The 27,079-nt window shown below is 39.8% G+C and overlaps 1 protein-coding gene across 1 annotated transcript in view; it reads right to left on the reverse strand.

Moving 5' to 3' along the window:
• The window catches only part of PTPN13 (protein tyrosine phosphatase, non-receptor type 13 (APO-1/CD95 (Fas)-associated phosphatase)), a gene marked incomplete at its 3' end in the record, with an annotated part of 101,849 nt that overhangs the window by 61,373 nt on the left and 13,397 nt on the right, over nucleotides 1–27,079 (reverse strand). The window contains exons 3-6 of the mRNA XM_010297153.1: nucleotides 23,229–23,294; nucleotides 20,620–20,805; nucleotides 17,732–17,825; nucleotides 3,487–4,050 (exon numbers count right to left, since the gene is read on the reverse strand). Coding sequence (XP_010295455.1) covers nucleotides 3,487–4,050; nucleotides 17,732–17,825; nucleotides 20,620–20,805; nucleotides 23,229–23,294 — 910 coding nt within the window. The remainder of the gene's footprint in view (nucleotides 1–3,486; nucleotides 4,051–17,731; nucleotides 17,826–20,619; nucleotides 20,806–23,228; nucleotides 23,295–27,079) is intronic.

Raw genomic sequence — 27,079 nt, forward strand, 5'->3', positions numbered from 1 at the left:
TCTGGCTAAGCACTTAAACATAAACCATCATTTTTTGTATACTAGAGATAAACAACCTCAACCTTGAGACCGTACAGCAGAATAACGTATAAAACAGCAAGTTCAGGAGCAAGGCACTTCCGATAAAACTGTCTTTGGAAGGTTTGTGAGTCTAAGTCTGAGATGTTCTGACTGTAGATTATAGTGCAGTTTAGACGGTCTGCAGATCACTGCAAACTATTCCATTACAGCACATCTGTAATTAAAGCTCTGCCATTCCTTCCACGATAAACTCTACTTTTCATGAGTTTATAATTTGGATTGTAAAAATCTGTTCTGAGTGGAAGCTTGGCATACCAGAGCCTGTGCATGAGAACATTTTCTTCTTCCAAGACAGTCAGCTCTTTAACGTTTTATGAATAACAAAAGTTTGCCAGCCTAACCCAAAGTAAGTTAAAGAAGAAATAATCCTCATATCACACAAGTTCCTTAAGAAGTTTTATCTGGCCAAGTTTAACCCAGAGAGTCCAATACCACTTCACAATTCAAAAACTGAAAAACAACGTAAAACTGAAAGCAGAGGCTTACTACAATTTATGCAGACTTAACTGTAACTTAGACCTGGACTCAACCACATTGAAAACATCCCCAAACCTACCAAAGAGAAGGCTGATTGTGTCCCCTCTACTGTACCAAATGTCCAACCCCATTCCCATGACTCCTTGCCCATTCCTCACCCTCAAGTTGAACGGAACCCTTATTCCTGACTACACAAGCTTTCAAATACTTTATCTTTCTTCATTTTTCCTTTCAATGCCTCTCCTTTGAGAGAGATATGTCCCACATAGGGAAAGTCATTGTCTGTGGAATTCCCACTCCATTTCTAGTTGTTGCCCACCTATCTGCTATGTGACTACCAGCTGTAGGCAGTAAGATAGCCTTGCACTAAGTGCTGCCCAAGATAAAGATGCTACCTTTATCAAGATAGGTGACATATTTTACCACAGCTTTCCACACAGTTGCTCATCTCTCTCAGCTAGGCTGGGTTTATGTCAGAAGAGCAATTCCACACATACTTGATAATGCCTGACATTTGGAAGTACCTGTCTACCCACTAAGTGCTTGAAAATTACATACAATAGTAATGCACAAAAACCCCCTTACAGACTGCAATTTTCATTTCTTTGACAGATGAAACTAGAAGTAGACACTTTTTATGAAAGATCTAAACAGATCTTTCATAAAAAAATTGATTTTTTTCAATCTGTTGTAAAAAAGATGTGAGACAAGGAATAGTAAAACATATGGAAAAAAAGAAGGAAAAGGAAAAAGGAAAGAAGTCTTAGTAGACCAGCAGACTTTACATGTTAAGGCTTTTGTGAATCAGCTCATTACGGTGGAATAGAATACTTTCAGTCAGGCTTCTCGAGCCCTGTAAAACACAACAGCAACTAACTCCTATGTGAAAAAGCATTCCCCATCCATCTTGCTAAAATACTCCTTTAAACTGGCTCTCATTAAAAATTCACATTCACAACTAGGTTTTGGCCCAAACCTTTTCTTTAAGTAGTTAACTGCCATAAAAAAATTGAGACCCTAAAATAAAACAGCAGAGCACAGACTCATAACCAATTCGAGAGTGAAACATACTTCCTTCCTCTGTTGAAAGTAGAAAGCTCAGAAAACAAGAACATTGCAACCTACTTATCTGTTGAGAAAGTATCGTCATTTTTTTCTAGCAAGTAATGACTGTGAATTCAGAAGGATGGGCAGTGAATCATTAGCTATTGCCTCAATCTTCCCTATATAGATTTGTCACTCGGCTCCTGTGACTATCAAGCCCTAGTTCCTGGTTTACTTTGACTGCACTTTCACCCATTCCCTTTATGAATTGAGTAGTTTCATGCATCTGAACTACCTCAGTTTGCAAGACATGGGCACATTATGTTTTCTGCTGTCTCCCAATCTGTTTGAATGAGAATGATAAACTTGCTCATCAATGGGTTTGGCCAAGCTTTTGATATTGTGTTTTGCAACACAAACCTGCACTCCTGAACAACAAGGTTTCCCAATGCAGGGAGTGGCCTCCTCTTAAACTTTGTCAGCTGCCTATCTCCAAAAATACAAGTTGACTCATACACTTGAGATTGTCCCCTTCAATTTTAGACTCTTAAACCAAAAAGCAACCAACCTTCCCTGTACCTCATCAGACATCTCAGTAGATAACAACAAATGGTGAACTTCTATTGAGATAAACAACAGTATCTTCACAGTACTACCTCCGTCTGTGTTCATTTCTTCACATTATAATGTGACTCTCATTGGAAGATGCTAACTTGATAGCACAAAAAAGCTCCAGCTGTCTTGTCTGTACAACTTGTACAGAAGTGACAGTAGCTTTTTAAACTGCCTATGCCACTTCAATAACACTCCTTTCTGGAGCGCAATGCTCACACGCATAGGAGAGAAAGAATTGTCTTTCCATGCTAACTGCTATATAAGCGCCTCCTGAGAGGGCCACAAGGGGCATGAACAGGCATTTTTAGAAATTCAACCCTGATAAAAGTCTTTATAATCTCTCCTTAATAAGGAGGTGTTTACACCTCATTGGAGGAAACTGAGACAAAAGTTGTTTGTTTTGTTTTTTAAACATGGTTATTTCTGTCAGACAACAGACAAGGAACCACAAATTTTCAACTGTATGGATTTTGAATGTGCCCAAGTGACTGAGCTAGCTCTGTAATACAGCTCTTCTACTGTATATCTTAGATGACTAAGTTATGCCTTCTGGACCATCACAAGCAGGATTCAACTCTACTCTCAGTTTCTATCCAACTGTCCCGAATTTACAGCCCCTGAAAAATCATGTCATATTTTCAAAGCAAACAATATGCAGTTCCCTTTGTAGAGTTCTGCATAAAGACCATTTTATAAGTTTCCAGAGAACAAATAAAAAGACATCCCTGCCAAAAAAAACCCCACATTTTTTAAATTAACTGATGGAACTTGTTGTCAAGTATTCCCACTAAGGTAAAAGACCTTGACATGAGTCCAAAAAACACTTCACATTTAAGGGTTTAACTGCATCATCCAGAATTATACAGTGCAAAAACTGAGAGATCTAGAGGTGAAATTCTCCCTTTCCTCTGGGCTATAAATCCATCTCTAATAGCTGGAGATGAGGATTTTCCTTCGAGGAAAATCCTTGAATTCAACTTCACAATTGGCTGTTACCAGGGGTTTTTTTCCTTTTACTAATTTGAAACTGATGAACTTGATACTGGTTGACTTTCAGAGATCAACTATTTTCACTGGGTAAGCAATCTGGACAAGCACATTTATCTTCATTGGCAACAGATGTTCTAATGCTTTCACTTTACCTATGAAAAGATGACGAAGCAAAGACCTTAGCAGTTTCAAGAGCTGCTACAAAAGAACTCAAATTTATGATAAAGAGAAATCTGTTTAATGAACAGAATACTCAGAAAATCAAAAAGTTTCACTAACCTTCTACATTCATAGCTTCCCTCAGAAGCTGCAACTTCTTCTGCCTCTCTCTTATCCTGTCAAAGGCACTTGATATTGCTGCAGAAGTTGAGGTCTCGGGCACATGGCGTGTTTGGTCCAGTTTGTGTGGTCCGAAGACATCCAGCGCTATGCTCCCATCAGAGTATCTTGCTTCCTTGTTTCTGGTAGTAGTAGAAGTCCGTACTGTAAATGCTTCACACTGATGGTTGTGCCCGTGAGACCCTCCAGCATGGTCCTTCTCAGCTGCTTTCTCAGTTGTGCAAAGCAAATCTGTGGAGGAAGCCCATACTTTCCGCTTGGGAATGACATCTGTATGAAGATGACCTTTATTTTCAAACTCACTGGTTTTACATCTATGAGGACAGAAAACATCATCTTGTCCTGAGCTGTAATCTGCAGAAATGCCCTGGAAAAACTCATCCTCGCCTTGTGTTCCTCTAATGGACAGAAATCCCATAGACTTGCTAAGTCCTTTGTTAAGCATGGTCTGTTGAGAGAAGTGAGCTTTGTGTCCATCAGGTGCATCTATCACCGATGTTTTTCCTGGAATAAGGAGACATTTGATATATGTAATTTTGTACTTAATACACAAGAGTGTATTGTACTTGCAACACAAGTTAGTTACTGTTAAACTATATACTAAGCACACATTTTTGCCTTGGTTTTGCCATGTAAAACATTGAGATGGCTACTTAAAGGGCTGCCTCAGTCAACAAAGACAGAACTCCAACTACTTCATATCTGACAGGAATTTTATTTCTTTTATTGCTGAAGTGCTCAAGAAAAAAATATGCCCTACTATAATTCAGCATTAACATTTGAAAAAAATACTGTCACGTACATGCTGAAAGTTGTTTTCTCATTCGTTTTATTTTTAAAATAGTCTGGCCTATCACCAAAAATACTGTTTAATGAGCAATCTGAAATCAGCCATTCCTCCCACCTCTCACACCCAAAGACACCACCTACAATTTTTAATGACAAGTCCAGGTTTGTTCTACATATTTACAGATGCCCTGCAGTAGTGTCAGTAGTAAGAGAAGAATGACTGTGTAGTTAGGAATTTTAAAAGTCCTGGTCTTCCTTTAATGACTATTTTCGGTGATGCCAGTCTCTCCAGATAAAGAACACTTTACAACAAAACCAACAAAGCTTCTAAGATCAAAAGTGATTCTATGAGCCTGTACACTTCATGTTTCATTAATAAATGGACTACCCAATACTAACGAACACTCTCCTCCCTCTCCCTTATCGTGAAATTGCTTCCAGAATAAAATAAACTGTCAGAGGTGGAATGGTATCAATGAAATATGTGCTCTCTGAAGAATATCATATCATGGTCACCAAGAAGCTTTGATGATTATGTATGTCTCTGGCATAACATTTTCTCAAAGTATTAGCCTGATTTTACAAAACTAATTACAAAGATTGGTAAATACAATCAAATTTTTTGACAATGGCAGATGACCTACAAGTTTACCTTTCATGTTCTTAAGCCTTCCTGAGATCAGAGTAAAAGAATTATGACCATTATATGAGTAACATCCCAGAGAGAAATAGTATCGAAGACGACCCAACTACTACTTACTTTCTGCAAGCAAACTAAATTTTTTTAATGTTTCTGCTTTATTAAAGTTATGAAAATCCAAAGTCTATTGTAGATATCACACAGGCAGTAATCTACTCATAACTCCAACTGACCAAATACATTGGAAAAATTATTATGAAGTCTAGCCTTTCCAATCTGCAGCATATACACTGCATTAATATGTCAATCTCAACCTCATCATGATAACCCTGATGAGAAAACCCCACTAAAAATATTCTATGCTGGGTTGCCTAAGCCATGCCTGCTAACCCAGGTGGAGTCAATATGGCATGTGACGCCTTTCTTACAGCTAGTTCCCTCTATACTGTGATATTGCCATTATCTTTTAAGAAACAGCAGCCTTGAAAACATCCTCACAAAAAAAAGCAGTTGTGAGCTCAAAGTAAATTACTGCGCTGTATCTCCTACTCTCAAACATGGCTCTATAGTGCTGCCTGCTGCTCTTCCAAAGTCGATTGAACTCAACTGCCCCACTTCACTAACTGTAGTCAGAAATGCTTTTTAAGTTTACTGTCTTTACACCTTTCAACTCTGATATTCTACTTGAAGAGGGGCTTAGTTTTCAGTTTCAGTTTCTATTTCTGTGATATTAAACTAACAACAGGTGTTTAAAAAAAAAAGCAAGACTAAAGCCAAATGCGACCAAGAAGCCCTTACCAACACACAAATACATGATGGCAAAATGTTAGGGTTTGGATTATGTAAAAAGCGTCTTGTAAGAAATGACACAATTCTCACATGTTTCAGCCAAGAGAATAAAACGAAAACTTTTGCCCATGAGAATGAACTAATCTGAAAGCATCTGATGCATCATGTCCTATTTTACAAACACAGCTTTAATCGTAAACTCAGGTAAACATAGTTACATTTGCAGTCAGGTAAATCTTACACTATTATCTTATTCTCAAACTATACATCAGTCATAACGCTGGGGAATTACACATAATATTCACAGACATAAAAAAGCCTATTAAAAATAGCCAATCCATCTGAGGTTGCCACTATCTATCTAAAGCAGCAGGATGATATCCATTCTACAAACACATACTTCACATTCATGTACACGCATATCAAGGACAGATATTCCTAAACAGGATTTTAACTCAGTCATTTGTTAGAGAGATAAAAACCAAAATACTGCAGTATTTAATATGGTCACTGAAAAAGGAAATCAAGAAGAGCTCTGAGAATCCTCTCCAATAATGAGAGTTCCAAGATAATTTTAGGCAGAAAAAGCCAAAACAACCTCCTCTACATGCTGTTTTCACGTATTTTTTTAAATGTGTAAAATAGAACAAAAAACCCACCTCTTCAGCACTGAAAGTACTTAAATGTACAAGAGCTTACTGAACAAAACAATGGCAAACAAAGAAGAAAAACCAAGAAAAACAGCTGCAACTCAAATATACTACCAAGGCTGTAAATTCAGGATTAGTTGGTACATCATTGGTCATGACTCCAAAGAACACTCCTGGTTCAAAAGATCATTCAGGTCTCTGCACGTTGAAGCGTTATCTTGTTTCAGGATCACATCCAGTGAAAAGAGACACAATGTACTTTAAGTACCAGTGGGTATCCTCACCATAGCACACCTGAAGACATAAACATATCTGTTGTATGCTGGTGAGAACAGCAGTGAAAGAGCACAGCTGTCAGTGAAAAAGAGCATGAGAGGGGAAGAAGCATCCTTCTCACCAAAGCTGTAGTTTCCATGGATGTGTAGCATTCAGACTACATGTAACAGAAGCTGCTTCTAGTTCATGCAGAGGCTCAGAAGACACAAACTCCTTGCCTTGGCATGCAAGAGATGCTTTCTGTTCCCCAAGTCATCCACCCACCGTGGGCTTTCTCATGAGGAAAAGTGAATGCCATGAACGCTCTCATCAGTAGTGACTGGGAAAGTATTCATCGCTACAGCTTTGCCACTCATTCAGCTAACTGTGTGATGAGACGGGAGATGAGCTGTCCCATCAGGAAGCAGTGCAGGAGGCACTGCGCTTCCACACTGCTCTTCCACTCTGCCGAGTGTGTCTAAATTATATCCACATTGACATACACAGCCAACATGAGTTGTTAGCACAATACCAAAAGGAATCTAGAGCTGGTCTTAGTATTGTCTTGAGACTATAAAATTCTCTTGGACATCTTTCATCTTTCCTTTATTAATCTCCCCATTCCTACTTCTGCTTTTCACCAGTCTTGGCACTTCTTCCCACCTTTGCAAAATCCATCCCTTTCTACATAACGTCATTTCAACAAGCTGTCCCCAAACTGGCTCACAGTGTCATCATGAACTGTTTAAAGGATCATCCTCAGAGAAAGGTAGAGACTAGGGGGGCAAGGGGTGCACAGCCTGCTCAAGTTGGGCATCCTGAGAAACAAACCAAACCAATGTAGCAACACAGAACTTTCAGACCCATAGCTTCATCTCAGCCAAGAATGCATGCTGCTTTTGGCACCAGGGAGCAGAGGTCAACAATCAAGGGCAAGACTTCTCAGTACACAAGGAGCTCGTTTGCAAATACCAGTGAAAAAATTGCAACCAGCAATCAGTCCAGGCCAATTCTTCTATTTCTAGTAACTTAAATCTGTCCTCATTCCTCCTTACTTTTTTAAAGTACTATTATAGACTTTTTAAGTCACAAAATCAACTGTTAAGGTATTTTCATTTTTTTCCCCTGGACTTCCTCAACACACTACCTCAGCATTATATAGATCAAGGGTCTTAAATGACTCCAGTAAGTCTCTTTCAGCACAAGGCCCATATGTCTAGCTTTCAGCTAACAGTACACTTCCAGAATAGAGAATACTGGAATCCTATACCCTTCTTTAATACATGTATTCTCAGTTGAATGGCAGACAAAAGTCAAAGTTCATTAAGCCAATATGTAATTTATCCATCAATTTTTCCCCCCAGCTTTTTTGATGACATACGTGGGGAAAATGAAGGGAAGAACTACCAGTAAAAAATTATATATAAAGAACCAACTAATGATCAAAAGGAACATGACTGCATAATGGAACTTTTACATCTTTAAATTATAATGGATGGAGAGACTCATGTTATAACCTTCCTTTAAAAAAATGGCTTGTATTTGTAATGGAAACTCTGGAGACCTATCCAAAGTATGCTGTCTCCACTAAAGACATTAAGTACCTCACCTGAGACCACACCACACAGAGCTACTCCATGCTTCAGTTACCCAAGAGTATAACCAGACAAAGAATTGCGTCCCTACTTGTCCGTGACGGTGACAGGACAACTGGTGATAGGACAAGCCATTAGCAATTAAGATACTACAGCATGTAAGTAACTTCAAAAGGCTTGCTCTCCCCTTCCCCAATTACTTCTCTGCTGAACTAAACTCTTCTTCATGCTCATCTGAATAGTATCAGGGTTCTTGATTTCGCGTGTTGCCCTTGGGTGTTTATTCTCTACTTGATGTTACATTAGTGCAATTATTTATAATGACCGTAAATAATTCAAATGCAATTACAGTAATTGCATGATTCCAAAGTATAATATATAGCAAGGGAATATGTACAATAAAAATAACTATTAATCACCAAGAGTTCAGAATGAAATTCCCTTGTGGTGCTAAAATGAAAATCTAGTTTTCCACACACTTTAAACTGGCAGATATTACATTTGCTAAACAACCACGGATCTGCTCCCTTCTTCCTTTAGTGTCTTCAGTTACAAATGCAACTACACCCCCCGTCCCCCCTCTTGACACCACTGTCATTCACAAATCACCTTTTACTCACACTGACCATTGTTGAAAATGTAGTTGATTTTCCTCTGAAGCAAGAGAGTTGTGATCTGGTCCTAACTAAATTCAGTCTGTCTGCAATTACCTGTGTACCAACTTGATCATACAGGCAATAAACCAAATATTATGTAAGTGCAAACACAGTGCCATCACATATTGTACCTGTTCTTACTGAATAAACTCAAGTTTCTTTAAAGTCTTTCTGGTTGCCCTCTTCTTTTGTTTGCACAAAACAGAATACCTTTTCAGCTCCATTTTAGCAAAGCTTACGGATATATACACATAGACATGGAAGAGAGGGTGGGGAAGGGACAAGGGCTGGAGGTGACAGAGATTGCCCACATGTGCATGAAAACACACAGAATCATTGCCAGGCTGGAAGGTCTGAAAAGAGGAAATTATTATACAGGAGTTTAAAAAACATCTCCCACACCATCTTTGCACAGGAAACAGAACAACAAAAAAATCCTTATCCCAAGACAATGCAGTTAGTTTCTCAAATATGAGCGGGTAGCTGATGGAGGCGTTGGGTTTGCAATCCCTTTGGGGCAGGCTGAGTGCCAAACAGAAGACAGAGCCAGATGTGGCCTGTGGGTTGACTGCTAGGAATGGCACCTCCTCCTTTCTTTTGCTTTTTTAAATTGTTGAGAAAATCCAAGCTTCAGACAGAAGCACTCTTAAAACAATGCATTCTTTGTGAAGGAAGAAATGAGCTGGACACAAGGACCATTGAAAGCACTGTAAGTAATGGCCAAGCTATAAATCCTGTAGAAAAATTTGCATTCTGCTTTGGACTGACATGGCTGCTCTATCAAAAAAAACAAATAGCTCCAGAAACCAGGCATCTTGTTCAGAAGAGCCAAGTAACACTTTGTAAATGCAACATTTTACCTCTTCCCTTCCTCAGCACCTCTGCAGAAAAGACACCTGCACTATTCTTTCTCACTCAGGTTTATGGGCCAAGTTTGTTTTTGGTACATTTCTCAACCAAGTAGGCAAAAGGGCCCTCCAGCTATTCCATTCCTGGATTTCTACCCCAGGAGAAGCTCAGCGATACAGCTGCTTTTCTGCACAGAAAAATATCTGGTTTGGTTTTTGTGTCCGTTCTCGTTTTGTTTTTTTGAGTTTGTCCTCAGCACCACTGTGACAGCAGTTCCAGTACTGCCAGGCTGGAAGCTCAGTAAAGCAGTAGCAACTACATTTAAAATTAAAAGATCTCTACCAATACCAACCACTAGTACTGCTAGATGCAAAAAGAAACAATTATTGGAAGAACAGAAGCATGGTTTCTGGAGTATGAAATAATAATTTTTTCTTTTTAAACCAAAAAATCTTCATCTGGCTTCCATTTAGTTTTGCTGAACTCTGGAAATTACTCTCCACCTACTCAGTTCTTTTTTTTTCCTAGTACTGAGGAGACAGGGGAAAAAAAAGGAAAAAAGATTACATTTCCAGATGAGAGATTTTCAAGCCATTGGAATTAAGTTTGTGCTGTATTTTTTGATAAGTTAAATCTGTGTGCTTGGATTTAGCAAGAAAACAAGTAAGCTGTTTCAATTCACATTTGGAGGTCACTGCTATAAACCATTTCTTTATAGACTAAAAGCTGCATTTTCACCCAGGAACTAAAACAATCCACAACCAATTTCCCTGGATCAAAAGAAAAAAGGTACATTTTCTTCTATCTGAGAGTTTTTGCTGGGCATGCACATTAGTAATTGATAATCCAGAGAATAGTAAATAATGCTAGCATTTCTTGTTAAAATTAAAAGCATCTTCACCTAGCCTTGGAATCTTTTATTCGGTTTACAACACCTACCTCACAGAGCATATAGTCTAATTAAACAGGGAGTTCATCTAAAATTTTGTTCAGTATTTCCCATTATTTCCTGTTATGTACAGTTAAGGTGAACCTTAATGATCTTTTAAATTCATTCCAAGCCTTTTTTCTTGTAGCTCATATTCTTTTGGCAGTGACAAAGGTCAGAATTTTGCAGGATACAACTGTAGTATTGCAACATACACGATTAACTCATGACAGTCTACCATATTGCACAAGTCAAGTTAAAATCACAGACCCTCAAGGAAGGAAAGCAAAGCCAGGACATCTGTTAACCAAATCTCTTTAAAAGATGAAATATTTCTGCAAAGGTCTGTCTTTGGTGTTCACAGATCATCAATATAAGCTGGAACTTCATAAACACACACACAAGGTGCAGGATTTCAATTACTAGAAGGCTGGGAAGCAGGCTGGCAGGCATGTAAAAGTTACGGAGATTTCAACTGGGCTTTCAATAGACTATGCATCCTTTCGAAGGATGAGTGCCATAGTTTGCGGTGGAGTGTAACATGGCGAATTAATTCTTGCTTTACGTTTGGAAGAGTTTGACAGTTGCTTAATCTTTTGTCACACCAGGAGACTTTTACCAAGCAACTCCCACAAATACTTCTTGAAGTGAATCTTAAGATCTAAAGTGTTTTGAGTACAAAACTTAAATCACACTCATTGGTTCAGATAACTCACAGCAGGTTTTATCACTTGGCACTGCTGGCTAAGTCAGTTCCTAAATACCGTGTTCCAAGTATAACTTGACTAAAAGCAAACATTCTGTAATATTAATTTAGAATAAACTACTTCTGCAGTCAGCCCTGCCATAAAGCTCATGCACCAAGATGGCCACAGAAACTGAGTCATGAAAGAGACAAAAAATAAATTTAATTGGGGAGAATACTAATGTGAAGCTATTTATCAATTTAACAATTATTTTCAAGACATAAAGGTGGAAACGAATAGCTGAAAATATCCAACCTTGGTACATAAGGAGAGCAAAATATCCAATTTAAACACATGAAGTAGAAAAATACTTCAAAACATTTGTCTTAAGCCAACAATAAAGCCCCAGCAATTATGATTTTGTATGACCATGGTATGGAAAACTGATCTTAACTTAATGACTTTCAAAGACTTAAAGCAAAAAGCTTAGCATTTTTCAAAGACTGCACGTATGTAACGTATTAGTTGGCTACTCTCCAACTAGGAGCACATCCCTCTTGCTGAAATATTTCTACATTCATGAACTTAACATGATCTATCACCTATCTTATGTTAGATATTCATAGTAACATTCTGATACTCTTTCATAATAAACGGCTTAGCTATACGCTGCTTTTTTCTCCATATGACAGCTATTCTATTCATTGAAAAGTCTCTTTAAGATTTTCACAATGACCCAACAGACCTTCACCTCAGTGAGTATTAGACAAGTCTTCTGTCCTCTCCAGGAAAGACTTCCACTATCCGTATTTACTTCCTTAAATATGCTGGTAAAATGAAACACATCCTTATGTGTGGCTGCCCACCCCTGCTCCAATCATCACAGTGCTAAACTGGACCCAAAATGTCTTCTCAGATGAAGTTAAACCCAAACACTTAGATAAGATGATTGACATAATTTCTAACTTATTAGAAAGACAGTTTACTCAGAATCATAATCCTGCCTGGTAGCTGGATGCTTAGAAAGCAAACCCTCCTAAGTGTTTGCTGTTTTGCAATTGAAATGAGGCACGTATTTCAACCACACACAGCAGCAGAATAGTACAGTGTCAACAGAGGAAAAAAGGACTCTGCTTTTCTGATTTGTTTTTTTGTTTCTTTTTTTCTTTTACCATTACTATTTTTCTTAAGCCCTGACCTGGCTTTCTACCTGTGGCTCCTCATTCTATGAGATTATCATCAGTATAATCAGTACTACATTCCACAGCTCACTTTTCCAGGAATCTAAAAGCTGTGCCCCAAGGGCATCAGCAAAGTCCCTCCCATTGTAAGAGAAGATCAGGTTCAAGACCACCTGAGCAACCTGAACATCTGTAAGTATATGGGACCTGACGATATGCATGCCAGAGTCCTGAGGGAATTGGCTGACAGACTTGACAAGCCACTCTCCATGATATTTGCAAAGTCATGGCAGTCAGATGAAGACCCTAGAGACTGGAAAAGGGAAACATTGTACCCAATGGATGGTCGTATCCAGAGGGTAGTGGTCAATGGCTCAACATGCAGATGGAGATAACATTGTCAAAGTGTTGTGTCCCTCAGGGGTGCGTGTTGGGACCAGTACTGTTTAACATCTTTGTCAGAGACATGGACAGCGGGGTAGGGTGCACCCTCAGCATGTTTGCAGATGACACCAAGCTGAGTGGTGCAGTTGACGTGCCTGAGGGACGGCATGGGGAGGGACCTGAACAAGCTCGAGGAGTGGGCCAATGTGAACTTCATGAGGCTCAAAAAGGCCAAGTGCAGGGTCCTGCACCTGGGTCAAGGCAATCCCCGGTTATCAGTAAAGGCTGGAGGATGAAGGGATTGAGAGCAGCCCTGCCGAGAAGGATTTGGGGGTCCTGGTGGATGGAAAGCTGGACATGAACCAACAATGTGCACTCGCAGCCCAGAAGGCCAACTGTATCCTGGGCTGCAGCCAAAGCAGTGTAGCCAGCAGGTGGAGGGAGGGGATTCTGCCCCTCCACTCTGCTCTGGTGAGACCCCACCTGGAGTCCTGCGTCCAGCTCTGGAGCCCTCAGCACAGGAAAGACATGGACCTGTTGATGCGGGTCCAGAGGAGGGCCACAAAAATGATCAGAGGGATGGAACACCTCTCCTGTGAGGACAAGCTGAGAGAGTTGGGGTTGTTCACAGCCTGGAGAAGAGAAGGCTCCAGGGAGACCTTATTGCAGCCTTCCAGTACTTAAGGGGGCTTACAAGAAAGACAGGGACAGACTTCTTAGCAGGGCCTGTAGCAACAGGAGACGGGGTAATGGTTTTAAAAAAAAAGAGGGCAGATTCAGACTAGATATAAGGAAGAAATTTTTCACAATGATTGTGGTGAAACCCTAGCACAGGTTGCCCAGAGAGGTGGTAGATGCCCCATCCCTGGAAACATTCGAGGTCAGGTTGGACGGGGCTCTGAGCAACCCGATCTAGTTGAAGATGTCCCTGCTCACTGCAGGGGAGTTGGACTAGATGAACTCTAAAGGTCCCTTCCAACCCAAAGATTCTATGATTCTATGATCTGTGCTGTTATTCACAGAATTTGCACCAGCAAACCAGCATATCATTACAGAAAAAGAAATAACCAAGCATTAAATTGCCCTGAATGAAACGTGAGCCGTCTCTCATTAATATCAGACACCCATTTCACTGGGTCCTTATTAATGTTCAAATATACAAATCACTATACATGCCAAGTGGAACTGAGAAGAGATAGAGCCAGTTTGGGGTGGGGGGGTGGGTTGCTTTGTTCTGTTTTGTATTTTACTGATACTCTATATTCCCTGAGGTCTCAGTGAAGCAGAGATCAAGGACTGTATCTAATATTGAAATACAGAGAAGTAAGGTGGTACTATTAAGATATACCACGAAATGGGACTGATAATGGAAGTAGAATTGGGAAAGCTTTTGGGGAAGCTAAGAGGCTTGTAAACCCTCTGGGGAAAAGGAGAAAAAATAATGAGAGTTCCACAAGTAATGAAGGCGATACAGAAATTGGAACAGGTTCAGTGAAAGCAGGGCAGGCAGAACGTAAAAAAATAAAGGAATGATTGACTTCAATTTATCTCCTTTGCTGAAAATACTCAAATAATGGAAAACATGAAAAAAATTTTCTACTTCTAGGGATAGAGGGAAGAAAAAAGAGTAACACCTAAATATCATAAAGCCGACACAGTAACTGAAGAACATTTCTGCTGGTTGATAGTTCATCTTGACAAAATAGGAAAAAAATCAAGTATTCAAGAACGTCTCATTAATGACTTGTACCTTCAGGACCTGGCTTGGAGTGGTGCAGACAAAATAATGTTTACACAAGAATGGTGATGCACAAACATTCATTCCCTGTGGTGCCACACATTATTTGTAATACTCTACATATGCATGCACTTTCAGTCAACTTCAGAGAAACAGGGGTTAGAGGATGGGGGCTATTCAGCCAACTTTATAGTCTGGGGATTATCAAGTTCACACATTTCACAAGTATTATTTGAGTAAAGATTATATTTAATTAGATCTCTTCAGACAATGTGATGTTCCCTAAAAGGAGAAACCTTGCAAGAAGTGATTTTGACTGAAAACCCTGTGTTGAATTTATTGGTCAATAGCGGCTGAGCCAAGTGGACTCCTCAATGCCACAGAGCCCTTAACTCTGGTTGTTCTTCCCCGATCCAGTGATTTCACAAGTGCACAAACTGCAAGGAAACTGTTCTGCTCAGCACCCTGGAAGTCCCGAGCAGAGCCAGAAGGCAAGTGAGCAAACAGGAGCAAGACAAACATTCACCTCCAAGGCCCTTCAGAGACTCAGACACTGCATCCTAACTGAATTTTCAGTAATATAAAAAGCAATGCCTCTTAACCATCTCATAAGCAAAGTCATATGTACTAAGAGATTCAAAAAAGCAAGGACAATAGGAAAAAATATTTGATCCATGACATTTTTTCAAGTCAGAGGATACACTAGAAAACCAGCAATTTTAGATCATCTAATCTATATCTCTTAAGTTAAAGGCATAGTCTTCAGAGAAAGTTTCCAACATTACAGGGATGTTATTCACCCTAGTACTGAGCCAGAAAGCCATGGAGATTATGTCTGGAGTTACTACACCAATCTCTAAAATTTTGTAGAACCTAAACAAAAAGTTTTTTTTGTTTTTTTTTAAGATATACTTAAGACTTTGAGGACAAGCATTACTTCTGGGGAGAAAAAAAATCTGCTAAAAAGTTTCAACAAAGTTGTAAGTAGAAAAACAAATGAACAAAAAACCCCCTCAAATCATACAAGTGTTTAAAAAAGTTAGGATTTTCTAAGAAAATGAAAAGCAAACCAGCAAAAAATTGTTGAGTTGTATTAGTGAAAACTAAACTAGAAAAAGCAAAGAAAAGAATAATCAGGGTTGCTAATGCAGCGAGAACAGAATTAAGACAACCTTGCTATATCTCCAAAACTTAACAAATATTCTGACCATTATCAAAACATGCAGTTTATGATGATCATCAGATAAAAAGCAGAACAGATGATGGAAAGAGGGTATGGAAATGAGAAAGCTCGAGGTAGTAGCCAAGTGGCAGTGTGCTCAAATAAAGTTCTTAAAAAAAAAAAAAAGGTGAGGAATATTGAATAGGTTTGTACTGGCAAAGAACAAAGGTGTGTAAAGAAACTGAATACAACACATTGGAAATTGGGAAGAACAGGGTTAAATAAACTAACAATTCAACAATCAGGACAATAAAGTTCTGGCACAACCCTTATAAAATTGATGGGAACCAGGGAAAGAATTAATTTTAAGAAAGAGCTTAATAAGTTAAAAGAAAAAAAGGCATTACATGGTTTTCAAATCCAGTCAACTAGTTTGATCTAGTCGCAAACCCTGTATTCCTACAGATCTTCCTATTACTACACAAATATTCTGGAAAAGACGACGAGAAAAAAGCCAGTAAGAAAACAAAGCCCCTGAGAAAGCGGTCAAAACAGTGCATTTGTGCCAGAAAACGAAGAGACAGCTTGTACCAGAAACTGTTCCTAAACACAGTGCTGTACTGTGGAAGGGCTGGCAACCACTGACATAAGGTTTTTATATCAAAAAGTAGCCTAATCTAGGACTCATCTGAAAAGAATCAATAGAGGAAGACCACTAATGCCTTGCCAGACTCGTGTCTCAAAATTCTTGCAGTTTCTTTTACCACTGACAACTCCATGGATTATTTTGGTTGCTTCATACAAAACTAAAAACCAGAGAAGCAACTCCAGTACATCAGCAACATTACTTTGTTCCAAGTTTACTGCTGGTAAATAGGCAGAGAGATAATGTGAGGTGGATGAAAACCCTGTGTTGCTAACACTTGTGGTGTTGAGTATTTGTGGGTGATGTCGCACTGAGATACTCCATTTACAGATGAATGTTTTAAGGCAATAATGGTCTCATCTGATTATCACATCTCACTGCCTGCATCACAATGACTTAGAGTGGTCCAAGCTGATGCCTTATAACTCCTACACAGCCCCACAATTCCTCCAGAAAGATACGAGACCAGTCTTTCGGCAGAATATATCCACTTCTCTGAGAAGCCTAGCACAGAGCTGATGCTGCCACTGACCTGAAACGAGGTCATGACATCTAATGAAGTCATGGCCAGCATCAGCTGTCAACCTACATCACTTTATCCTTTTTCCTCCACAGTGGCAACAGCAACAGTTTGCCTCCAAAACAGCCCGTCTCATCCCTGCCCCTCCCAGTTTCATCCTCGCTTCCCTGAAGTAACAGTACAACCCTACCTGGCCTCCATGTCCACCTCACACTGTTAAAGCACAGCAGAGCTGTGACAGAACATATAATACCTCTCCTGAGGGAAAAAAGAGGAGGCAGAAAAAACCTTTGTGTGCAGAGAGGAAGAGTCCAGGGCTGCCTAGGAAGCAGGTAAAGAGGCTGTGTGCAACTAGAGCTATGAAGCAAAAGCAGAGTCCACCAGAAAGAAGGAACTAAGAAAAGCTGCTTCCTGGTCCTCTAGCTGACCTGTCTCAGCTGAAGATTCCCCTTCTCCAGAAACAAAACTTTTGGCTGAGAACCTTTAAAACCTGTTCCTACCATCAGAACTGAACTGGAAAAAGGCATGCATTTGCTTGAAACAATTATTCTCATGTCACTATCACCAAAACTTACCTATGCACTGAACCATCAGAGTTCTGTGAATGTCAGCAAGTCCTCCACTATTCAATTTCTGTGGACACAAAGTCTACCCAAACTTGGTCTTCCACAGGACTGTTATTTATTGCCATAACCCTTACTGCAATGAAGCACTTACCTATGGGAAGTCCTTTTCCCCTCAGCCTCTCCCGAATAGCCTGGCTCCTGTCTGGCTGCAATTTTCTATCTCCATTGCAAGAAAGTTGATCCACCTGCAAAACAGGCAGTAACGCAGAAGTCAAATATTGAAAGAGCTCACATTAGTATAAAACAAGTGTCCATTATGGAAATGCACAATGTAAGTCAGTGCCAAACAGTTAAGTTTAAGTTCAGAGTGGAAGTTTAAACTTTTTTCATAAAAACCACATTCATCAGTGAGAACATCGCCTAGAATTATCTATATTTGAATAATCTGTTCGTTACTTTTACTACACATTTGGTCTACTTTTTCCCACTATGTGTAAATTAAGTTCATAAACATGTAGCTTAAATACATTCCACTGATACAGCAAACTGAAGAGACAGCAACACTCAAAAACCATGTCCCATGGTTGCAACATGACTGGAACTTGTGATTGGCCCTGATGAGTCTTCTGTGTAACAGGAAGAACAGTCTTGTACCTGATAGTACAAGTACCTGATTGTTTTAGGCTGATACCTCACATAAGTTATTACAAATGTAAAATCTCATGCATTTTTGAGAAGTCTCTTCTTTAGCACCTCAGGTACATTCCTTTTGTTTATCAGGTTTAACTACTCTCATTAACTTGTAAATTTTTTTTTTTAAAATCACTACTTCCCTAAAAAAAATAAAATTATTTCACATGTACATGCAAAGAAGAGCTTATTTGTTACAACAAAGAATCTTTAATGAGATCTTTTGATACAGTGGGAATCAGCATAACTTGGACAGGGGCTTAGCTAGGAGGTGAGAAGGAGAAATCAAGCAGCCTTCTATCCATCACAGTTACAATTCAACTCAATTAACATTAAACAAATTTAATGAGTCTTGTGCCGTATTGCCCTTTACAAAGCATATTAACATGGAAAGTGAAAACATTAAAACAGGACCTCTCAGCTGTGCTTCATAGACCACCAAATGACCAGTCACTGAGCTGAGACATCTCTAGCCTTTGATAAGGCCAATCAAGATTGGAGGCATGTTGATCTTGGAATAGCAAGTTGTAATATGGTTCCGAAAAAAAATCAATTTTATATGCTTTTCTTATTAACTTAAAAATTCCAGCACACATACAGAGCACTAAACATTAAAAACAGCAGGGATGGCTAGCTAAGGTGCACAAAAAGACAGCAGCACAGCTACATCGTTGTTGTTCTGTCAACACTCAGTTCTATTCAGCTATTTTGTTCTTGTCTTCTTGCAAAGCCAATGCAGTAACACACTATGAACTAGGTTAAAAAGGTTACTGGCAGATGAAATCTAGAAGTTTTGCTAAACTTCAGCACCGGCTAACTGCCAGTAGTCCTGCTCCTTCGTTATCAACATGGTATAGGAGACGGGAACACACTTGCTGGATTCCGGTCTCCACTGGATTTCAGTACATGCATTTAGGACCACTATTGCAGTCTTTGGCACACCGGTGTAGATTAGTCTGTGATACTAACTTCAGACTTCCTCCGAAAGCCTGCTGACAAGAACAAGATGAGGAAAAGCAGAACATTTGTTAAGCAGAAAGGGCCATTAAGAACTTGGAGACTAATGACTCGCTCCCCACAGTGGCAGTTTCTATAGCTCATAGCACAATTTAAGGTTTGGTTCTTTATTTTAATAGCTTCACTGATTAAGGCCCTGTAGGCCTTTATTTCATTGAATCACAAACTAGCTCCACTCAGCATCTACACAAGACTTCAGACATTACAGCGAGGGGCACCAGACTGACCGACATAACCTCATAGACTAGACAATGCTTTGTGGAGCTCACGCTCAGCACTATTTCTGGAGGCCTGTTATAATCAGCTGCTGCCAAATATTAGACAAATGCTAGGACCTCTGACCTCATGCAAGTGTTTCCAAACCAGACTGGGGAAGAAACTATCTAACAACTAGATCACAATAGATTTTTTTTAAAAAGGAAGCATTATCAAGTCAAACATTTTTCTTCCAATTATAGTGCTGTGTCTCCAGACACTCCTATGAGATAAAAGGGAAAAAAAAAAAAAGGAGATCCAATGATATAAAACTGGATAAAATTCAGGACCACCTGTGATATCATTATATAATAATGTGATATCATTCCAGCAATAATAAACCGCTCAGCAGTTGTTATAATCATAACAGAACACATGGAAAGAAAGTATTGGCCAAAGAACAATCTAACAATATTGACAATTTACGGCCTTCTTTTCCACTCAGCCTTGAAATTCTTTAACTATTCTGAAGTTATGTTGTAATGGTTTAGGTGAAGGGAGAGGCTGCCTGTCAGGAATAGTAACTTTGCAATATGAGTTCATGTAGTTTCTTTCACTTCTGCAAACAGTTTAATGCATTTGTCATCATTAGACAATAATGTCCTCTTACAATTACCATATCCAAGAGCTGAGCAAAAGTGCAAGAGAACTGGCACACTGCCTAAGTCCCTCTTCCTGTTAATAAACAACTCTCCAAAAATCAAACGTAACTTTAAAAAAGAAAATTCACAGCAATCATTTTTGAAGCATTTCAAGTAGCAACAAGTCTAAGGCTTGCCCCAGAGTTCATCTTTTTTGTTCTCCTGTTTTTCCCTACTTTTCTTTCAATAAAGACAAACAGCTCACAAAATTACCTTCCTCAGAAACAGTAGTCGTGAATGCATATTCCAGGAGGAGTTGTCAAATGCACAAACTGGTACAAGGAGAGAAGCAATGCTCTCATTTCATCACTCCCCCTTGTCAAAATCGCAACATAGTAGAACAAGAGGAAAAATGACTGCAGAGTGATTCTGAATTATCACCTTTGCTCTCTTCCTGCACAACTCTATTACTCCTCAAATGTTGACACAGACTTACCCCAGACAGGCTTCCCAGAACCAGTCTGACCAACTGCTTCACATATGAAAAAGAAGGGGCACAGTTACTATTCCTTATGTGGGCACTGCAAGCATCCAGAACAGTCCGTACAGATACACGTGCATAAATGACATCTTCGCACATGCCAAGGAGTATGCTGTTGAGATGATCTCCGAGTTTGATAGGCTAGTGGCAAACAAAAACAAGAGGAATAGGAGAAGCAGTTTTAATGACGACTTGTGGTACACACAGAAACAAAAGGCATTCAACACAGTAAAATTCACCAGACTTATTGCCTACATTATCTGAGTGCCAATTTGAAAGTCACCGCCTAGGTGGTGAAACAAAATAGTGGTTGTAGATCAGGGCACAGGCATTCAGCATCTAGATTCGATTCCTACTCTACAATCTGGTTCAAACAAGCATCCTGATCTGTAAGGTCAGGACACCAATGCTTTCCTGTTTCAAGGGCCTAATGACTAGTGAAATGCTTCAGAGGAAATTTTCTTTGTTAATTTTGAACATTCTGCCAGTCACAAGCATAAAATTCAATCTTCATTACAATCATTTTGTAACCCTCTGTCTGCTACACTCATTTTCTACAGTTCCTCACCTCACCAATATTTTGCAGCAGCTGTGTTAGCACTTCCAAGGTCCAATCGGACATCAACCAATATCAACAAAAAAGTAAGGAACAAAATAGCAAAGCTACTGGTTAAGGAAGCAGAGCATCATAGCTGCAGGACAACACACATATGGTTAAGAACAATCTAGGTTTAATTCTCCACTACCCGTTCAGTTAATCCAGCACGCTGTATGCGGAATATCACTCCTCAGGGTATGCTATAGTCAGCGATAACACTTGTTCTCAGATGCTGAAGGCACTTGGGACTTGAGCTTTCTGATCCACAACTCTCCCAAAGTGGGTGGTTACCCACAAAGTACAAGCATTGTTGTGCTTTTTGCATCACAGAGCACTTCAAACCATCACAATCTTCCAATCTTCCCTGCCTTAGTACTCTTAAACTGTACCATAAAAAAAAGTATTTGGGACCACCCTGATTTAATTAACATAGGCTTTTCCCATCTAACTGTTTAGCACTTCTAACTAATCATAAAAATTACTCTTGTATTCAGCCACTCCCAGCAGAGAAGCAGCTCATCAACCAACATAGGCAGGCAAATGCGGGGAAGGAACTGCACATGCAAATTAACACTTAAAAGTAATGCCATACACAGACTGTCCTTTTGCCTCCACTAACTAACAGGGCAGAGACACCACATGAGAACATTCCAAAGGTTAATTCTAGACTTCTGCTCCCATGTTCTTTCCAGGCATACCTCACCACACTGTCTTTAGAAAAATACTGTTACATCAAAAGGTAGAGCCCTCCTTCCCACTTCAACACTGCAAAACTATTGCTACAGTCTAATACCAAAGGAAGAACCAAAGAAAAAGGGGACTAAAATTCATGCCTACTTTATGCTCAACACCTACCTCTACCTACCTTAAGTAACTCTCCCCCTACTGCTGAATACTGTTCCTTTCATCTCCTACAAGACAGGAGAGCAAAGAAAGGGGATAGCTGTTTAAGAAAATACTGGGGCTTTTGGGACAGGCACAGTAGGCATTACAAATAAGTATCCCTAAAAAAAGTCATAGCTTCAAACATTCAGGCAGCTACTTCAAATCAGTACAACTGAGAACCCAGCTACCACTCTATTAAAGAAAATATTAGGAACTGAACACTTAAATTGCAAAAGAGCCTTTCAAAATTTTCTTAGACATAACACCAACCAGGAGGACTGAACCGAAATATGAAACAGAAATAGCTTATCTCGTGTAGCTGCACAATGCTCTGCCAAATCCTGCAACTGCAAGTACATAATTAAATGGTTTTTTGGGTGCATTTCATCTTATTTTCACTCTTTTCGATACCAACTTCTGAAGGTTTAATTGGGGGTGGGGAAGGAGCACCCAGGAAGATGATGAATCACATCATCAGTCAGTTTTGAAAAGACAGTCTAGGAGTTCTGCTGGGTGTGTGAAATAACCCCATTAAGCAATAACACTCACCTCTAAGCAGTCTGCAACTGGGTTGGCATTGACTGACAAGTCAATAGCAAGAGTCTACTCCCTCCTCCAAACAATTCATACCCTTCCTTGACCATTGTGTAATGCAAGTATCTGCATGTGCCAAGTCCAGACTCATAGAAGTTATGGCAGCATAGAGAACAAGTTGCTTTATTATGATTAAAGCAACAAGGTTATTTAAATATTTGTTTTTATATAGGCTTAAATCAAAACAAATAATTTTCTCCTTTGTCAGCACCTTAAACTGTTGTCTTTCAGCCTCTGACACTACAGGATAGACTAGCCCAGATATCTCTTCAGGGAAACTAAAAGAAATGTAGTATCAGCACCTTCTTTCTGCAAGACAATACCACCACCCTCACAGGCTCCACAGGAAAAAGCTCCAAGTACAGGAAAGAAATCTTACTCTTCAGTGTCTCATTACGATAACCCTGCCATGCTAACTCAAATGAAGATTCAGTCAAATGATCAAGTCTGAAGTTGCAGTATTAAACAAGATCAAATATAAACTTACCTGACTTTGAGGAACTTCATGGTCAGCTCCCCAAAAGAGTGCCATACCAAGAGAATAAATATGGACCTGTCATAAGACACAAGACATTTATCAACTCACTGAATAGGACTGGAAATGCAAAGCAGAACTTTAAAGTAGAGCAACTAACTTAACATCATTTTGCCTATATATATTCCTGGTATTTAAGCTCAGTTGTCTTTCAAATTGTTCTTCTTTGCTATGAGGGTCAGAGATGCAGTATGTTTCATAGCAGTAGGATTTGCTTCTAACCAGTGCCTCTGTCTTCCTCTCACATCAAAGCCAGAAGCACATGTAATCCATACAATCAATCTGGTGTGGGGTTACAGGCTGCATGGTTGTGATCAAGGATCCTTAAAACTTCAGTCTGAAGGTAAGGCAGATCTTAGCAGGACTGAAACAGTGGGCTACTACTGTCAAGAGATCCCTAAGATTGGGATCAAAGGAAAAAAAGGAATGAACGTCACAGTATCAATGTATAAAGCAGTCACCTTAATCTAGTATTGATATTTTAAGATACAAACACATTAATCATTACACATATAATGGTTAATATCAACGTTAATGATATTGACATATCTTTAATATATTAAGCCCATCAGGACAGGGAATAACACCTTTAAATACTGCAAAATTAAGAACACAAACACCTACTGCCCCTGTAGGTGACTGACAACAAAACAGGTTAGTAAGTGGGGTGAAAAAAGCCATTTTTCTGGACTGCGTAGCTAACATGCTCTAGTGATGGCTCTTTCTACCAAGTTATTGATAATATTTGTACTACAAGTTTATTTAATAAAGTGTGCAGGCAATGAACAACAAGTACAGGGACAGTGATAAAGTAAAAGCAATTCGCTTAAGTTAGCCTCTTTACTAACTAAAAGCAAAACATTTTAAGTCCTAGGTATATACATTGACAAGATCTGTCCAGACTCAGGTACTTCATATACAGATTTTAAAAACTTAGGTGTAAACTGAGTGTACAAAGGTAATGGATGAAATCAACAGAATGTATGAAATAATAAAATTAGTTTTATTCTTCCAATACTAAATACATAGAGTTGTTAAAAATCACTCAACTAGAACTGGCTTAAAGTTGTACAAGAGAGGAGTTTCTTAGCCTACTCAAGACAACAAAATATATTCTCAAAGATATTCTCAAAGACTGAGAAAAAGGATGACACATAAATGTTTTTCTTTTTAGACCAGATTGCTTGAAAGACATTATATCATACTGCCCTGGGCCAGGAATTAACCCCAAAACACAAGCATGATGTATTTTTAGACTTCTACTATAAAACAGAAAGAATTTTCCTTTTTATGTATTCAGAAGAGCAATACACAGCTTTGTGATAGAGTAAGGAAGTAATTACTAAATACACTTAGAAGCAACATGTTATTAAAATTATTCTCATAAACTCAACATGCTTTATTCATATAAAATGGAATTCAACGCACTCGGAGAAGCACTCCAATCCTAAACTGCCACTGAAATCTTGTGGGACGGTCTCTGTCTAGCACAGCGTATGAGTCAGCACAGGACAGAAAGGTTTCCATCAGTGTAAGGCAACGATATGCCAGACACTGCTGACGCATAGTTTCTCACTGGTACAGTTCAGTCCAGCTGACTGACAAACACTAAAGACAGAGGAACAGGGTCAGCTTGTGTGCATTCAGACACTGATTGTGGAAAAAGGATATTCAAGTAGAGAAAAACAGAGAAACAATGTTTTTCTTTGTGATAAAGCTGGAGCAGAACCACAGAGAATTTCTCTGCAGTCATGGTCAGAAGTAAAAATAAGGAGGCAAATTTTGTTGCCAGTGACATGTTCTGGTAGGACTGCAGCAGTGTTGTATATAGGTGCAGATGAAACACAGCTTTACACTAGATGCAAATATGTAGCCAGCACTGCATAACAAGGGCTCTCCAATCAGCCTCCTCTGCCAGAACAAAAGCACTGGCCAAAGTAAGGTGTCTCTGTTCCATGCAAAGACCAGAATAGAACAGAAGTCACAGACAAGCATCAAGGGTTCTCAGTTAATACCACTGGCCCATTCAGCCAGAAACATTGCCTTTCAAACACTGAGAAAATTTTCTCAGTATCTGGTTTACTACCCATTAGCCTTGCAACTGAAATACAAGAAAGTCTTCCTTACATATCCAGATATACACAGATATACAGAACGAGATGAATATACTTTCAGGGCACTTTTAAAAACAAAAAACAAGCAGCAACCAGCCACACAAACAAACAATTCAAACAAAAAAAGGCCCCCCAACTCCTTCCATCCCCCAAAAATGCAAGAACAGCACAAAAAAACCCCATTTACAGAGTCATAGAATAGTTCAGGTTGGAAGGGACCTTTAAAGGTCAGAGCCCCATCCAACCTCATCTCGAATGTTTCCAGGGATGGGACATCTACCACCTTTCTGGCCAACCTGGGCCAGGGTTTCACTACCCTCAATGTGAAAAATTTCTTCATTATATCTAGTCTGAATCTGCCCTCTTTTAGTTCAAAACCATTATCCCTTGCCCTGTTGCTACAGGCCCTGCTAAAAAGTCCTCCAGCCTGTGAACAATCACAACTCTCTCAGCCTGTCCTCACAGGAGAGGTGTTCCATCCCTCTGATCATTTTGGTGGCCCTCCTCTGGACCCGCATCAACAGGTCCATGTCTTTCCTGTGCTGAGGGTGCAGGGCTGGATGCAGGACTCCAGGTCGGGTCTCACCAGAGCAGAGTGGAGGGGCAGAATCCCCTCCCTCCACCTGCTGGCTACACTGCTTTGGATGCAGCCCAGGATATGGTTGGCCTTCTGGGCCATGAGCACACATTGCCAGCTCGTGTCCAGCTTTTCATCCACCAGTACCCCCAAGTCCTTCTTGGCAGGGCTACTCTCAATCCCTTCATCCTCCATCCTGTACTGATACCGGGGATTGCCTTGACCCAGGTGCAGGACCCTGCACTTGGCCTTTTTGAACCTCATGAAGTTCACATGGGCCCATTCCTCAAGCTTGTGCAGGTCCCTCTGGATGGCACCCTGAACCTCAGGCACGTCAACTGCACCACTCGTCTTTGTGTCATCTGCAAACTTGCTGAGGGTGCACTCTACCCTGCTGTCCGTGTCGTTGACAAAGATGATAAATAGTACTGGTCCCAACACGTACCCCTGAGGGACACCACTTCAACAATATTATTATTATTTATTTGACAATATTATTTCCATCTGGACATTGAGCCATTGACCACTACTCTCTGGATGCGACAATGGTCAGGCAGGACTTGCTCTTGGTGAAGCCATGCTGGCTGTCTCGAATCACCTCCCTGTCCTCCATGTGCCTTAGCATAGCTTCTGGGAGGATTTATTCCATGGTCGTCCCAGGCACAGTGGTGAGGCTGACAGGTCGGTAGTTCCCAGGGTCCTCCTTGCTACCCTTTTTAAAAATGGGTGCGTTATAAAAATTGTTAATTCTAATCAGAGTCATGGTCCTAAGTCTGTCAAGTGTTCAAGAAACACTTGAACAATGCTTTTAGCAATATGGTTCAATTTCTGGGTTGCCCTCTGCGGAGTCTGGAGTTGGACAATATGATCCTCACTGGTCCCTTTCAACTCAGGATATTCTATCATTCTGTGATTCTAAGCTTCGACATAACAGAAGGTATTTCCAAAACAGAGAAGTGCACCATCCTCAACAAAAATATTATTGTACTTACCATGCAACCAGACCTCTAAACTAAAACATGCTACCCTACTAATCTACCTAAAAATAGCTTTCAAAATAAAAGCTAGGGGGGGAAAAGGGGGGGGGGGGGGAATAACACACAACAACAGTA

This window comes from Phaethon lepturus, unplaced genomic scaffold (assembly GCF_000687285.1).
Source record: "Phaethon lepturus isolate BGI_N335 unplaced genomic scaffold, ASM68728v1 scaffold7901, whole genome shotgun sequence".
Classification (NCBI taxonomy): Eukaryota; Metazoa; Chordata; class Aves; order Phaethontiformes; family Phaethontidae; genus Phaethon; species Phaethon lepturus.